The 15579-nt window shown below is 50.4% G+C and overlaps 1 protein-coding gene across 8 annotated transcripts in view; it reads right to left on the reverse strand.

The window, feature by feature from the left end:
- The window catches only part of CFAP100 (cilia and flagella associated protein 100), a 51847-nt gene extending 36616 nt beyond the window's left edge, over nucleotides 1-15231 (reverse strand). For 3 of the 8 annotated variants that reach the window (XM_042962516.1, XM_042962486.1, XM_042962535.1), the window contains exons 1-3: nucleotides 15166-15231; nucleotides 14053-14160; nucleotides 4135-4209 (exon numbers count right to left, since the gene is read on the reverse strand). In XM_042962516.1, coding sequence (XP_042818450.1) covers nucleotides 4135-4209; nucleotides 14053-14101 — 124 coding nt within the window. In that variant the 5' untranslated portion in view covers nucleotides 14102-14160; nucleotides 15166-15231. The other 5 variants (XM_042962529.1, XM_042962511.1, XM_042962501.1 and 2 more) reach the window with 5 other exon arrangements.
- Nucleotides 15232-15579: the final 348 nt, after the last annotated feature.

Raw genomic sequence — 15579 nt, forward strand, 5'->3', positions numbered from 1 at the left:
ATAGGAATAGAAGGAGACTTCCCTGGTCTGATAAGAGGAAGTGTGGTGAGCTGAGTAATGGCCCCCCAAAGATGTCCATGGCCTACACCCCAGACCTGTGACTAGGCTCCCTTATATGGTAAAGGGGACTTTGTGGATGGGATGAAGTTAAGGACCTTGAGATGCGAGATGGTCCTGGATTTGCAGATGGGTCTGATGCAATCACGAGGGTCCTTCTAACAGGAGGCAGGAAGGCCAGCAGCATGAGGAGGAGGTGTGACAATGGAAGCAGAGGTTGGAGTGATGTCACAGAGACCGGAGGACGCTGTGCTGCTGGAGTTGGAAATGGAGGAAGGAGCCAGGAGCCAAGGACGCAGGCTCCTCTAAGCTGGAAAAGGCAAGGAAGCAGATTCTCCCCTGGAGCCTCTGGAAGGAACGCAGACCCATGGACACTTTGATTCTAGTTTTCTAAGTTTCATTTTGGACTCTGACTTCCAGAATTGTAAGATAATTTAACTGTGTTGCTCTAAGCCACTGAGTTTGTGGTAATTTGCTATAGCATCAACAGGAAATGAGTATGGGAATCTACAAGAAACCTCTAGGCAAAATATTGCGTGCTTCCCCCGCCCCCCATGATCAGGAACAAGGCATGGATGCCTGTCTTTGCACTTCTACTCAGGGTTGTAGTTAAGCAAGAAAAAGAAATAAAACGTATAAGATTGGAAAGGAAGGACAAATAATGTCATCTCAAGGTGATGTGATTGTAGAGGAGAAAATCCAAAGAATCTGCAAACAAAATGGTTACAACTAGATTAGAGATGATTTATAGGTCTGATTGTAAAGTGAAAACAAAACTTGTATAAAATGCAGTATCTTCATGGCCTTGGGGGTCAGCAGAGAGCTTTAAAACAGTTCATCAAACATACCAACGATAAGAAAATGATTGGGAAAGTGAACTCCACTAAAATTAGGAACTTTTGTTCATTAAACATGCACCACTAAGAAGGGAAAAGCAATCTGCCAAGTGAGGGAAGGTATTTGCATATTTAGAACTGGTGAATGACTTGTTTCCAGAATATGTAAAGAGTTCCTAGAAATCATTAAAATGAAAAGACAACCCAGCAGAAAAGTGGGCAGAGTCAGGAACAGGCACTTCACAACAGAGTCATCAGTGAACATATGAAAAGGTAATCACTCTCATGGATTACAGGGAATATGAGATACTAATCCATATCCAAAGGGCCAGGTAATAGCAAAAGTATTGACAACGTGCCAGGTGTTGGAAAGGATGTGGAGCGTCTGGATTGCTCACACCTATTACTGGTGGGACTGTGAATTGGAACAAGTGTTCTGGAAAACTGCTCAGCACTATCTACTAAGGTTAAACATCCTTCCAGCAATTCCACTCCTTCCTCATTTCCAGGAGAAATGAGCGTTTATGTCCTCTAAATGGCATGCACAGCAATGTTCACTGCAATATTGCTCAGAATATCAAAAACCCAGAAACAACCCAAATGTTCATCCATCCCGGAAAGAATGATATACTGTCGGCATATGCACACAACAGAATGCACACAGCAACAACCAAGAAGGGACTCTTGTGACTGGCATTTCACAGGTGTGATGTTGCGTGAAAGAAGCCAGGACCGAAAGAGCATGGAGTGTGACTGCACTTATATGAGGTTCGAGAATGGATAGAATGATTCTGGGGTGACAGCAGAGCCCTGCTGTCTCTGGGGGAAAGGGAACTTCTGGGAAGATGCAAATGTTCTAGATGGTGAATGAGATGGAAGCTACAAATGTGTATACATTTACTGAAATTTGTCAAACTGTATACCTATGATTTGTGCATTTCACCTAATTATACCTTAGCAAAGGGACCAAACCAATCACACCAAACCCAGATGCCTCACCCTTAATGTGGTGATCAGTTCAGGCACAGGGATCCATGGTTAGAAGAAGCTGTTGGGTGAATGGTTGATAGGAATGTGGCAGAGGGCCAGGCGGTCACCACCAGACCCCACTGAGCGTGGCAATGCCACGAGTGGGGGGCAGCTAGACGCACGGGCTTCTTGTGACAGGTGGTAGGAAGCATTCTTGTGGACAAAATGGAACATCTTATCAAGCACGTAAGGTTAAAATGTACAATTAAAGGAAAGATGAGGAACAGAGAAACAGTTTCTAGAACAATGACCTGGTAGCAAACAGATACATACAGAACAGGGGTCGTTCTACAGGTAATTAACGCCATTTCTCAGTAAGTCAAGACGTAGAAAATGAAAGGACGTGGGGGAGGGGCTCTGCTGGATTGTAAAGAGAGAAGATGATCAGATCTCATTCGAATCAATTACAACGAATCTTCTATAGGAAGACATATCTGAGATAATTGGGTAACTTCACTGTGGTCTTGCAAAGAAAAAGCCCTATTTTTGACAAATGTACGTTGTGGGATGTAATGATGCAAGGACATGCCTGGATTTGACTTTTTTTCTTTAATGTTTATTTATTTTTGACAGAATGATAGTGTGAGTGGAGGAGGGGCAGAGAGAGAGGGAGGCACAGAATCTGAAGCAAGCTCCAGGCTCTGAGCTGTCAGCACAGAGCCCGACGTGAGGCTTGAACTCATGAACTGGGAGATCATGACCTGAGCCAAAGTCAGACGCCTAACTGAGCCACCCAGGTGCCCTGCCTGGATTTAAATTTAAAGTATGCTTGCCAAGTATGGAAGCAACCCAGTTGTCCATGGATAGATGAATGGATAAAGAAGATGTGATACACACACACACACACACACACACACACACACACACACACACACAAGTGCACACACAGGAATATTAGCCATAAAAATGAATGAAATCTTGTCATTTGCGACAACGTGGATGGAGCTAGAGAGTATTATGCTAAGCAATGTTAAGTCTCTCAAGGAAAGACAAATACAATGTGATTTCACTTGTGGAATTTACAACATAAAACAAATGAACAAACGCAGAAAAAGAGACAAACCAAGAAACAGACACTTCACCATAGAGAACCAAACTGATGGTCACCAGAGGGAGGGAGGGGCGTGGGGTGATGGGAGAAACAGGTGTTGGGGAATAAAGCATACAGCTATCATGGTGAGTACTGAGTAATGTTCAATCACTATATTGTCCACCTGAAACTATTCTAATGCTGTAAGTTAACTATATTGGAATTACAACTTTAAGAATTAAAATTAAAAAATGTTCTGGCAAAGACGAAAAACAAAAAAAGAGAAGGATAGATGAAACAAATGTGGCTAAATCTTCTGTACTGGTGATGGGCACCTGAGTTCACAGGACCTTAGTCTCTATTCCTGGACAGGTTTGGGTTTTCAGAATTAAAAGAAAGAGGAAACCAGGTGGGTGGGGGGGGGGCAGGGGAATGAGAGGTGGGAGATCAGCCTGTGAGAGGTAGGCTCAGGGAGCGTGCTCCCATCTGCCCCCTTCTGTGGAAGGATCAGACTGGCCTGCGAACCTGGGGGGCGGCACAGGAGGCCAGGGGGATGGAACAGCACTGCAGAGGCTCAGAGGAAGCAGTACAAGCAGCCAGCTGCCTACCTTCTTCCTCTTAACAAGGGGAAGTTGCGTAGTTGAAAAGTTACATGGCTCAGCCTCCCTTTCAGATACTGATGGCCACGGGACAAATTTTAGACAATGGAACGTAGGCAGAAATTGCTGTGTGGGTCCTCTGGGAAGGGTATTTTTCCAAGGAGGACTGAGCTGGCTGGGAGGCTGTTTTGCTCCTCCCTTGACCCTTTCCCCATGTCTGAAATCAGATGTGATGGCTGAGGCTGCAGCAGCTATTTTGTGACCACATGATAACTTTGCAGTTGAAACCCGAAGGCTAAAATTGGCTTGAAGGCAGAAAGACTTGGGACCTGGTCACCAGGACAGTTTCGTAGAACTGCTGTTTGTGGGGCCTCCTGGAGCTCTGGACTGCCTCCCACATTTCCCTTTACTGGAGGAAAAATAAATCCTACTTTGTTTACATTACTATTATTTTGGGTCTCGGTAACCCATTGGAAGCAGAAGACTTTCCTTTTGCCACTGGTGTTGGAGACAGGCCTACGGAGGGAGATGTATGACTCTCACCCACGCAGACTTCAGCTCCCAGCTTGAGGGCTCCCTTTACCTGTGTTCCTGCGTTTTTCCTTTTTTTCTTCAATGACTGAAGTAGAACTATTGTCCGTGGACTCCAGGATGTTCTCTGCGGGGAGACGAAAGCAAAGGCCACAGCAAATGACTCATTGGCTCTTGAAGCTGTGAACACAGCAGGAGGCTGGGAGAGACTCCAGTGCCCTTGCCTGCCTGCTGAGCGCCCCCCCCCCACGTCACCCAGCTTCCCTGAGCCTCAGTTTCCACATCTGAGAGGATTGTATGGACTTTGCTGGCAAGCTGTGATAACTGTGCACAAAAATGGCCCTGTGCACACGTTCCTGAAACACACAACACGTTTTGCGCTTTTCTCTTCGGCATCCTTCCATTTGCCCCGTGAGAGGCGCGCAGGGCCCGTTTATGGGGAGGTCACAGACCCAGGCCCTCTGCTTCAGGGTCCTGCCTGCGCCTTTGCCGTGAGCCTCCCAGGGCTTCCCTCGGGACTGCAGCAGCAGATTGGGGGAAACCCATGTCCTTGATGCCTTCCCTTCAACTGACACCCACAGGGATGGAGGCATTTGGCCTGGTGGGTCCTCCTACCCCAACTCAGAAATCATCTGTAGCTTGGAGATTCCAGTCTATGCCAGCTTGGGAGGGCAGCCAGCTGCTGGCAGATAGGGAGGGGGCTGCCAGGGAGCCTGGGGATGTGCTCAGGTGGGCAGCCGGTCATTTTGGACCAGCTTGGGGGAGGAGACTTGGGATGATGCCGGGAAGGCAGGGCTTGTGAGGTGAGGGACGTATACCAAGGGCAGACCCCGAGCAGCTGGGTGATGGGCTGTGGAAAGAGTGAGGAGGAGAGCTGTCCTGTGGCCCTGGCAGGCGGGTCAAGGGCATGGGGCTGACAACTCAGAAGCCTGCAGGTCAAACTGCATATATAATGGTGAGCAGAGGGGAGGCAATAGGGAGCAGTGAGGTGTGTGGAGAATTCAGGAGCACAGACTGCTGGGTGCATATTCTCCATCTGGCTGACTGTATGGTTCAATTGCCAGGTAGCAACATTTAATTAACTAGATCACAAAAGTCAGCAGATACTGCTATTATTTAAATAGATGAAAACCCAGGCCAAACAAACCAAAACTCTAATGAAATTCAACTTTTGTCTTAATTAAAAGAGCAATGCACAGGCATGGCAAAAAGGGTTAACGATGTGGTTTGCTGTGTTACGATGACCACTGAAATGACATGTTGATACGACGAAAAATCCTCACCCGGAGCGCTCCCTACCAAATGGATCTTTGTTTCTCTAACGAGAGGTATTTTTGCATACACGTGCTTAGATGTCCCCTTACTTTTTCACTGCAAAATCGTCTGCTTTCATGCTACACCATGGATGAACCTTGAGGACACTGTGCTGAGTGACAGAAGCCAGTCACACAAGGACAAACACTGTATGAGCCAACTTACATGAGGTCCCCAGAGCAGTCAGACTCCTACGGACAGAAACCAGGACGGTGGTTGTCAGCCACTGGGGGAGGGGGTGGGATGGGGAGTTAGTGTTCAGTGGAGACAGAATTTCAGTTTTACAAGATGAAAAAGTTCTGGGTTTGGATGGTGGTAACGGTTACCCACCAGTGCGAAGGTACTTACAATGCCACTGGTCTGTATACTTAAAAATGCTCAAAGGAGTAAATTTTGTTATGGATCATTTCCCATCATTTTTAAAAAGTTAGAAAAAAAAGAATAGAGGAACGGTTCAGTCGGTCGAGTGTCTGACTCTTGATTTTGGCTCAGGTCATGATCCCAGGGTCATGAGATCGAGCCCTGCATCGGGCTCTGTGCTGAGTGTAGAGCCTACTTGGGATTCTCTTTCTCTCTCTCTCTCTCTCTCTCTGCCCTTCTTCCCTTCTTGCATTCTCTCTCTCTCTCTCTCTCTCTCAGAAACAGTATATCTGCTCATGCACAAATCTCCTTGCTCCATAGTCAGGTCCCCTTAGTCAGGTGCCCCTTAGTCAGGACCCTGAGGCTATTTCTAATCTCATGCAATTTCCAAACTTGCACAATCCTTGCTCTCTATCACCAGCTTGAGCTGGACTGTTTCCCACACACCTGGAATTTGTCAGTCTGAGAGGCAATAAACTCATCTCGATTTTAATGTGCACTTTGCACTTCTTGATCTCAGAAAAGATCGTGTATCTTTTCAGATGCTGATTATCCTGGCTTCTCTCTGTTAGTATCCTTTGCTCATTTCTAAATTGGGATGTGGTGGTTTTTAAGTGATCTTGAGCACTTCTACCTATTAGAGGACACTAGCTCCTTTGTTCGTCGGAGCTGCTGACAGTATGTTTGCTCCCGCTGATACGACTCTTACCTTTGGACTGTCTCTCATGCATTTGCCTTACAGGACATTTTAATGTTTACTCAGTGCAATGCTTTGGCATTCTGTATCTTGCTTAGAGAGGCACTCTGCATCTGAAGGTTAAGTACATGTAAAAAATCTCTGTTTTCTTCTAGTGCTTTAACAGGATGCTTTTTTTTTTTTTAAATTAAAAAGCTTTAAAAATAGAAGCCTACTTTTAGAAAAATTCTCCGGGAGAGGTGAGCTGGCTGCAACATGTCCTCATAAAAAGTGATAACATGCCCCCTCCCCGCCCCCAGCAGGGGGAGACAGGGTGTGGGCGCCTCCTGCCTCCAGTAGCACCTGTGCGGTTGGCAGGGGGGGGGGGAGATGCTGGCTCCCTGGGGAAGCCACCTGTTGACCTGCTCCTTCTCCAGCAGCCAGCTGTCTCTCTGCCTCTGCTCTCCTGAGACAGCTTTTCTGCACTCCGGCTACAAGAGGGATGGGCCAGCACTGTGGGACCCAGCCTCGTCCCTCCTTCACTCTGGGACTTAGTATCTCCCCTGCACACCGCCAAGCCTGTCCTCCGCACTACCAGGACCTTCTGCTCCCCACAGAAGACGGCTGGGGGCTTAGATGAGGGTGGGAGTCAGTGGCAGGACGGGGCGGGAGTAGGCATGGATGCAGTGCTTTCCAGAAGAGCCCGGTGTGTGTGGGGGGGTGCTTGGTGCCTAACTGGGTGTGGGCATGGGAGAGAAGGGAGCCCCGGGGATAACTCCATCCCTTAGGCAAGAACGCCCTTGCATCAAGCACTGTTTGCTGAGGTGGCAGAGAGGGAAGGAGGGATCTGGGGTGGTAGGGGTGGGGATTAGGAGGCCCGGAGCTCAGGCAGGGTGCTGGGTTCAGGTCCCCGTGGCAACCGCCAAACAGGGGCTCTGAAGAGGCCACTGTTGATGGAGGCCTGGGGACTATGGGAAGAGAGGACGGAAATGTGGGTGTCCCTGGTGAACAGATGGAAACTGAGGCTGTGGTCGTGGCTGAGAGAGAGGACGGCCCAGGACACAGCCCCAGGAACCCTGATGGTGGAGGAGCTTGGCAGGGAGGCCGACGGAGCAGATAGGCCAGAGAGGACCAGAGCCCAGGGAGGAGGGCCGGAGAAGGAGCGAGTGGAGGGGAGGTGCCCTTGGAGAGGCCTCAGCCACGCCCCCAGAGCGAGATGGGCAGGGTGGAGTGACGGGGCAGAAGCCAGGATCCCACAGGGTTAGGGAGGGGACGCCAGTAGACACGGTAGGTTTGGCCATCGCTCAAGGGGTGGCTGTGAATGCGGGGGAGGTGCACAGTCAGAAAGGGGCCACACAGCTGGGGAAGGGCCACCACCAGATTCCCCGCAGGACACAGAAGGTCCACTCAAGGGGAGGTATTTGAGAGGCAGGGAAAACCGAGAGGAGTAATTCGGTGCTTTTAACAGCAGGGGCCTTGCCCACCCCTGGGTGTGAGAGGGCAAAGGAGAGACACATTCCAGAGCCCAAAGAGGTGGCTGCATGGAGTCTTGACCATACCTGGCAGCCTGGCAGACCGTTTAAGACACAATTTGCAAAAATGATCATGCGCTTGTATCCTCTGTGGTGGCCACCACCTACCATGGCCCCCAGCGTCCCTGGGCTCCTGGCACTCACGCCCTGCCATGACCCCTCCAGCCGTGGAAGCGACAGTGTGTGACTTTTGGAGCGAGGTCAGAGAAGACATTGTGGTCCTGCCTTGCTCTCTCTGGGATCACCTGCTCTGGAAGTGTCAGCCCCAGCCAACGGCCACGTGACTGAGCCTGCTGGGAGCCCATGCTGCGGCCCCAGCCTCGCCTTCAGCTGACCGCAAAGGAGATGCCCTGGGCCAGAACCCCAAGCCAAGCCCCTCGTGAGTTCCTGACCCACGGAAACTGAGCTAACGCATGCTTACTATTGTTTTAAGCCACCAAGTTTTGGGGGGAATTTGTTACACAGCAGTAGAGAACCAGCACACTCTTCAGTGGCTTATAGGACTGGGACCCGTATCCACACAGTCTGGGACACTGTGTCATGTCACCCAGGCATCTCTGTGGCTTCTTATCTTGCTCCAGCCACTCGAGGAGTCTAATGGCCCTCACCTCTCTGGTAAGTGCCACTCCTGCCATTCTGTAGGGGTCACCTTCCTTCATAAGATGGGGAACTCCTTGAGGACAGGTGCATTAACTGTGGCTTGTCCTTTCTATATCTGACGCTCTAATATTTGGATCTTACTGACCCTGCAGGGACTGTCCCTGCCTCTCCACCCTGGGGTTGGCCAATCCCTAGAGAGAGTTAAGGAGTTGTCCAAGAGTACAAACTAACTAATCCGGAGCTCACACACCCACCTCCCACCTCTGCTATCAGGTTCTCATACCGAGGGCCACTGGCCCCTGCTCCAATCACCTAGGGCCAGGTACCAGACATCTCAAGACAGCACTATGCCCCGAGTCCAGAAATTACTCAATCCAGTCAACCCTAAGCCCATATACCCTGCCTCACCCGTTCCTTCCCATGGAAATCACAACAGAGGCTCCTGCCCACAGTTGCCCTGCTCCCTCTGCTTTTGACTCAGCCTGGTCCTTCCCTGTGTGGCCCTGCTTCCTGTTTCTAGGGATCTGTGAGGATAATAAACTACCTCTCCCATGGCAGCCACCCCCTCATCTGTTGGCCTCGTCAGACCTGAGTAGTAATGCAACCTACATTGTATTTTTTTAAATTTTTTTATTTGTGTGTCAATTTTAATATCTATATATGGATTTACATTCTCATAGTTCTTTTTCATTACGTTGATATATCTACATGGCATATTTATGATTGCTTTTGTTCTCTTTTTAAAAATTTTTTTTTAATGTTTATTTTTGAGAGAGTGAGACAGAATGTGAGTAGAGGAGGGGCAGAGAGAGAGAGGGAGACACAGAATCCGAAGCAGGCTCCAGGCTCTGAGCTGATGTGGGGCTCGAACCCACGAACCTCGAGATCATGACCAGAGCCCAAGTTGGACACTTAACTGACTGAGCCACCCAGGAGCCCCTCTTTTTTTTTTCTTTTTAGTTAGCATACAGTGTTATATTAGTTTCGGGTGTACAATACAGTGATTCAACAATTCTATACATCACCCTGTGCTCATGATGACAAGTGCTCTCCAGAATCCCTATCACCTATTTCACCCATCCCCCACTCCCCTCCCAGCCTCTTCATCCAGTTCTGCCCTGGAAACTGCAAGTGTCCATCTAGACTCTAGAGTTCCAAATTGGGATTCTGATAGCTCCTGCCAGCTCAGAAGTTGTTTTGGTGGAGAGACGGATTCCTGGATCTTCCTACTCTTAACATTTCCCATGACGTCACCCCAAGCATAGAGATTTTACTCTTTTAGATGCCCTTGTGAATGGAGTTGCTTTCTTAATTTCCACTTTGGATGGCTTGGTGCTGGCGTGTAGGAACACAAATAGTTTTGGTGTTTTGATCTTGTACCCTGCAACCTGGCTGAATTCATTTACTTGCATAAGCAGCTTTCTGGTGTGTTCCTTGGGATTATCTTTATATATAGGAGTAGTTTCCCGTCTTCCTTTACAGAGGGGGCGCCTGGCTGGCTCGGGCAGTGGAGCATGTGACTCTTGATCTGGGGGTTGTAAGTTGGAGCCCCACACTGGGTGGGGAGTTTATTTAAAAACAAAATCTTTTTTTTAATGCTTATTTATTTTTGAGAGAGAGAGAGAGCACAAGTGGGCGAGAGGCAAAGAGGAAGACACAGAATCCAAAGCAGGCTCCAGGCTCCGAGCTGTCAGCACACAGCCCGACGCGGGGCTCAAACTCACGAACCCCGAGGTCATGACCTGAGCTGAAGTTGGACACTTAACCGACTGAGCCACCCAGATGCCCCAAAAAACAAAATCTTCAGAAAAGAAACATAAATGCTCTGGCTTGAGCTTTTAGCACAGTGTCGAATAGCTAGCAGACATCCCTGCCGAACTCCGACCTTCAGGGGAAAGCTTTCAGGCCAACAGGATTGTACCAAGGACCTGTTACTTGCCAAGCAAATACGGCAGGCAAGACGGGCAAACACCCCTGCCTGGGTGGAGCTTACGACGTGCTGGGGAGAGACAGACAAGTTGGGAACGCTGACGCACGTTGGCAGGTGGAAAGTGGCACCAAGAAAAATAAAACAGAAGGTGACATTTGAATGAACTCCTAAAGGAGGCGGAGGAGGGAGCCACAGGGAGATCTAGGGGAAGAGCATTCTGCTCTGGCCTAGGAACACAGGCAGTGGAGTGGCAGGAATGGAGCAGCTCTGAGAGGGAAGCTGTTTATTGCTTTTCTCTCCAACTTTCTGCAGGGGTCCTGCAGACCCCTCCCCACAAGCCTGACTGGGAAGCCTTGGGTCTAGTCTGGGCTTTCCCTGGCTCCTCTGCCTGGACAAGGTCTCTGTCAAGTGTCCACCTCCGCACCAGGGGTGACGCCTTGCCCAGGATCTCCAGGGAGGCTGTGGGTGAACCAGCCCTTCTTCCTGTGTCACAGACAATGGCATCCCTACTCATTGAAGTCATAAGGCCCAGAAATGGTGCAATCTCCCTGCTTAAACCCCTCCTAGCACCTCAACAGAACTGAATAATCCTCCCCAGCCTGCAAGGCCCTACCCAAGTTGTGCCAGACTGGCTTTCTGTCTCTTCCTCTCACACTGCAAGCTCATACTGGCCTCAGGACCTTTGCTGGACCTTCTCCACTGCCTTGAATGTCCTCTCTTATTTCATCCTTCAGGATCGTTACTGATAGGTATCGAATGTCACCTCCTCTGAGACGCCTTCCCGGACTACTGCTCCCATTTAAATTATGCCCTATGCCCCTGCCCAAAGCCTCTGGTAGGTCTCCCTTCTACTGCTTCTTGGCTGGTAAATACAGACTGTTTGCTTTCCAATGTTTGCCTCCCTTGTCGCAATATGAGTCCCCACCAAGGGGAGGGTTTTATTCACTCCTGAATCCCTAGTGCTTAGAACAGATGCCTGCATCCAGCTGGCACTTAAGAAAGGTTTGTGAATGAAGAGCAAACCCAGAGCTCACTTCTCTGATGTCAAATTCTGGCCGTCTTGGCCCAGACCCCTTAACCACCGCTCCACCTGTATTCTCTGAGCATCTTCTTCAGACTCAGGCTTCACACTGGGAGACCAGCCGAGGCCCTGAAGGTGGGGTACTGGTTGTAATAATGGTGACAGTGGAGAGACTAATAGCAATGTCAAGGAGGCTACTGTTTATAGGGCACTTACGGTGCACAGGGCGTCATGCTGAGCCCTTGACCTGTGTTTCCATTTGCATCTCACAATAGCCTTAGGGACTGGGGATTGCTCCCATTCCACAGATGCGGTAGCTGAGGCTCGCAGAGGTGCGGTGCTCCACCGGGTGTGTCTGACCCCAGTGCCTCCGCCCTCGGCTCTCTGGGTAGGGCTGGGGTCCGGACAGCCTACTTGTACCTGGCCCAGGCTCCCCTCCCCACCCAGGGAACTCAGTCTTTCTGGCCCTTGCCTTAGTCCCCAGCTCCTGCAGCTGAACCCAGGATGTCAGGCTCAACAATCCGCCCCCATGGAGCGATTTCACGTACCCCCCGTGTGCCCCTGCTTGGCCTGGCCTGGTAATGCCCTGGGTCTGTACACTTGAGGTACCTGCTTGGCCTGGTTTCCTCCCAAAGGCACAGACCCTCAACCCAGACCAGGGAAGCCTCCTGTTTACATGTCACCTGCAAGGGAAGTGATATACACAGTGTTGAGGGTTACAGGGTACCCCCCACCCCCGCCATGTAACCACCCTCCTGGTTCTTCTGGATGAATCAACATAGTTTATAAAGTCTTCAATGGTCTTGTGCTAGTGCAGTCATGTTGCTGCATTGGTGTGTGTGTGTGTGTGTGTGTGTGTGTGTGTGTGCGTTTAGAATCGATTTGTTGTCTGCAAACATTTCAAAGCTATCTTTTTTTTTTTTTTTTTTTTTGGTAACCCCATTTCAGCCTTTCTTCATTTTTTAATTCACTCTGGAACAGAGCGAGTAAGCACAGAATGGCAATAGTGGGGGCAAATGTTGATAGCTGTACATGTTTTTTAATATTTTTTTAATGTTTGTTTATTTTTGAGAGACAGAGATAGAGCACGAGTGGGGGAGGGGCAGAGAGACAGAGACACAGAATCTGAAGCAGGCTCCAGGCTCTGAGCTGGCAGCACAGAGCCTGACATGAGGCTCGAACTCATGGATCGTGACATCATGACCTGAACCAAGATGGACACTTAACCGACTGAGCCACCTGGGGGGCCCTGATAGCTGTACATGTTTTAAAACAAACTAAATGCCAATTAGCATGGACTGATTAAATAAACTATGGTACATCCACACTATGGGATTACTGTTCTGCTCACAACACTAGAAGTCTAAGGGTACTCATATATTGATAAGAAAGTGTCTCCACGGTATCTGGGTTAATGGAAAAAACCAAGGTGCAGGAAGCCTGTGTCTTGTGTGGCCATCTGTGTGAGAGAGGGACAAACTGTATGAATTGTATCTATATGCCAGTGTGCACAGAGCTTATGAATGGAGCTCTGTGGAAGGAGGTGAGAGATTGGAGCCAAGGGCTACCTCTGAGGCGGCGATACTGCGTATCTGGGGACAGGTGGGACCTTTCACAAGAGGGGGCTTTGAACACTTTGGAATTTTGAACCATGGCAATAGTTTACCTACTCAAAAACAAATTACAAGCTGAAGGCATTTAAGAGCACACAGATGACAGTATTTCCTACTCTGCAACCCGCCCCCCCCAGCCCTGGCGGCCTCCCTCCAGGCCACCCAGGGGGGGCACCTGGCAGCAGGTGTGTGACTTCAGAGGAGGCAGGATGTCCTCCCACAAGGGCCTGGGGCCAGCCTCTGGGCTCATCCCAGTGACCATAGCTGCAGAAAGGCTGAGAGAGCCCCACCTCCACTATGGTACCTTCTACAAAACCTATTATGGGGTGAATTGTGTCCCCCACCCCTCCAAGTTAATGTTTCTGAGTACTTGAAATCCTAACTTCCAGCACCTCATGACATGACCCTGGTAAGAAATAGGGTCACTGTAGACGTAGATGAGGTCATGGGTAGTAGTGTGGGCACCTATCCTGTATGACTCCCGACCTTAATCAAAAGGCGAAATTTGCAACAGACACGCACACAGGCAGAATGCCATGTGACGATGAAGGCAGAATGACGCATCCATAATCCGAGGAACGCCAGACATTGCCAGCCAACGAAGCCAGGAGACAGCCTGGAGCAGACTCTTCCTCGTGGCCCTCAGAAGGCACCAATCCTGCCGGGGACACCTATGTCTTGGACTTCAGCTCCCCAGAGCCGTGAGACAATAAATCTCTGTGGTTTAAGCCGCCAGTCTGTTGTGGCACTTTGTTACAGCGCCCTAGGAATGGAACATGGAGTTTCTAGGGAACCTGGCACACCTGGGATTTCTGCCTCATGGCCTGATTTGGAAACACCTTCACCTCAACTGACCCTGGACCTCACTATCCCAAGCTCCCTAGGCTGTCACTGATTCTGAGCCTAGGCCAGCCCCATACTTACTGTTGTAAATCATGTCCTTGGAGACCATAGTGGATGTTATCCTGGACATCTGGGCAGAGGAACAAAGGCTTGTTGCAAAACTTGGCCTTGGCTAAAGGCGATTCCAACCTGAGGAGTGACACAGTGCTTGAGCCAGATGACCCCAGGCCCTCACCCCCGTATCCCTGGGTGGCTGGGAACAGCTGGCATCTACTGAGGGCTCACTGTGTGGCCAACACCTATATCTCCCAGCCTCCCCCCTCCTTCATCCTCTCTCCCCTCCTTGACTTGGTTCCAGTTGCCCTGCCTTACCTTTCTGTTTCTAGAGCATGCACCGCCACACAAGACACAGACTTCCTGCACAGCCTTGCTCTGTCTCAGGGTCTTTGCATGTACCACTTCCTTGGCCAAAAAACGTTCACCCACACCCAGCTGTGGGTGGGAGGGTGCTCCCCTGCACCATTTCAGAGATGTCTTCCTTCACCACACCGTCCACATGCTTTCTTTCTCCCCAACCCCATATGACCTCACCTTACTTTCTTCGCTGCAGTTACCGCTGTCTGAGTTATCACTTAAAAAAAAACCGTGCATTGCCTTTTTCCCCCCTGAAAGCAACCTCCAAGAGGACAGGGGTCTTTTCTCACGTGGAGCCAATGTGCTCATCAAAGCGCCTAGCGTGGCGTCTTTGGAGCGTCTTAACGATTCGCTGAATGAAATTTTCCTTTTGCAAAGGAAGAAGCAAAGTGGAGATTCAGCGAGGCGTCCAAAGTCACACAGCAAAGAAAGGCCACAGCGGGGATTCCAGCTCAAGATTCCTGGACTCCAAAGTCCGAGCCATTCCAGCAACACTCTGCTACTGCCCAGGCCTGGAGAGGGACGAGTTAGCAGCGCCCCGCCTCCCAACACCCCAACTCAGTTGGGATGAGCAGTGGGCCATACAGCGGGGGTGCACAAGGCATGGAAGGACACAGGGATGGCTAGACAGCTAGGTATATGATAAAGCAAAGTAACGAGTAAGGACACACGAGCAGCCTTGCAAAGGGGGCTTGCAAGGGGCGCCAGAGGAGCCCTCCCCGGGCCCCACGCGCATCCCCGGCCCCGCGCACCCCCCCATGCGACCCCGCGCGCACCCACCGGCCCCCGTGCGCAGCGGCTAGCTCCGAAACCTCCGCGCGGCAGTTCACGGCTCAGGGCGTCCGGGCCTTCTATTTACGTCGCCATGGCAACCATTCTTCTTGCAGGCCAGGGCGGTGACGTCACAAAGCCTAGACGCCCCGGCTGCGTGGGGGTGGGGCCTGCAAGCTGCAGGGTCCCGGCGCAGAAAGTCGTGGAGTCCTGCTGTCCGAGCTGTCGGGTCGCCGCCCGAACGGTGTCCGGGATGGGGCCTGGGGAACAGGAGTTTCCTCCCTCCGTCATTCCTCCTTCCTCACTCCTGCTCTTTTCCTGTCGTTCCCCGATTCATTTCTTCAGTGTGCACCTCGGGATACCTGTGGTGCAAAAACAGACCTGTCCTTTCTGTCGAGTGGACCTCACTCTCTAGAGGGGCTG

This window comes from Panthera tigris, chromosome A2 (assembly GCF_018350195.1).
Source record: "Panthera tigris isolate Pti1 chromosome A2, P.tigris_Pti1_mat1.1, whole genome shotgun sequence".
In the NCBI taxonomy this organism is placed as follows: Eukaryota; Metazoa; Chordata; class Mammalia; order Carnivora; family Felidae; genus Panthera; species Panthera tigris.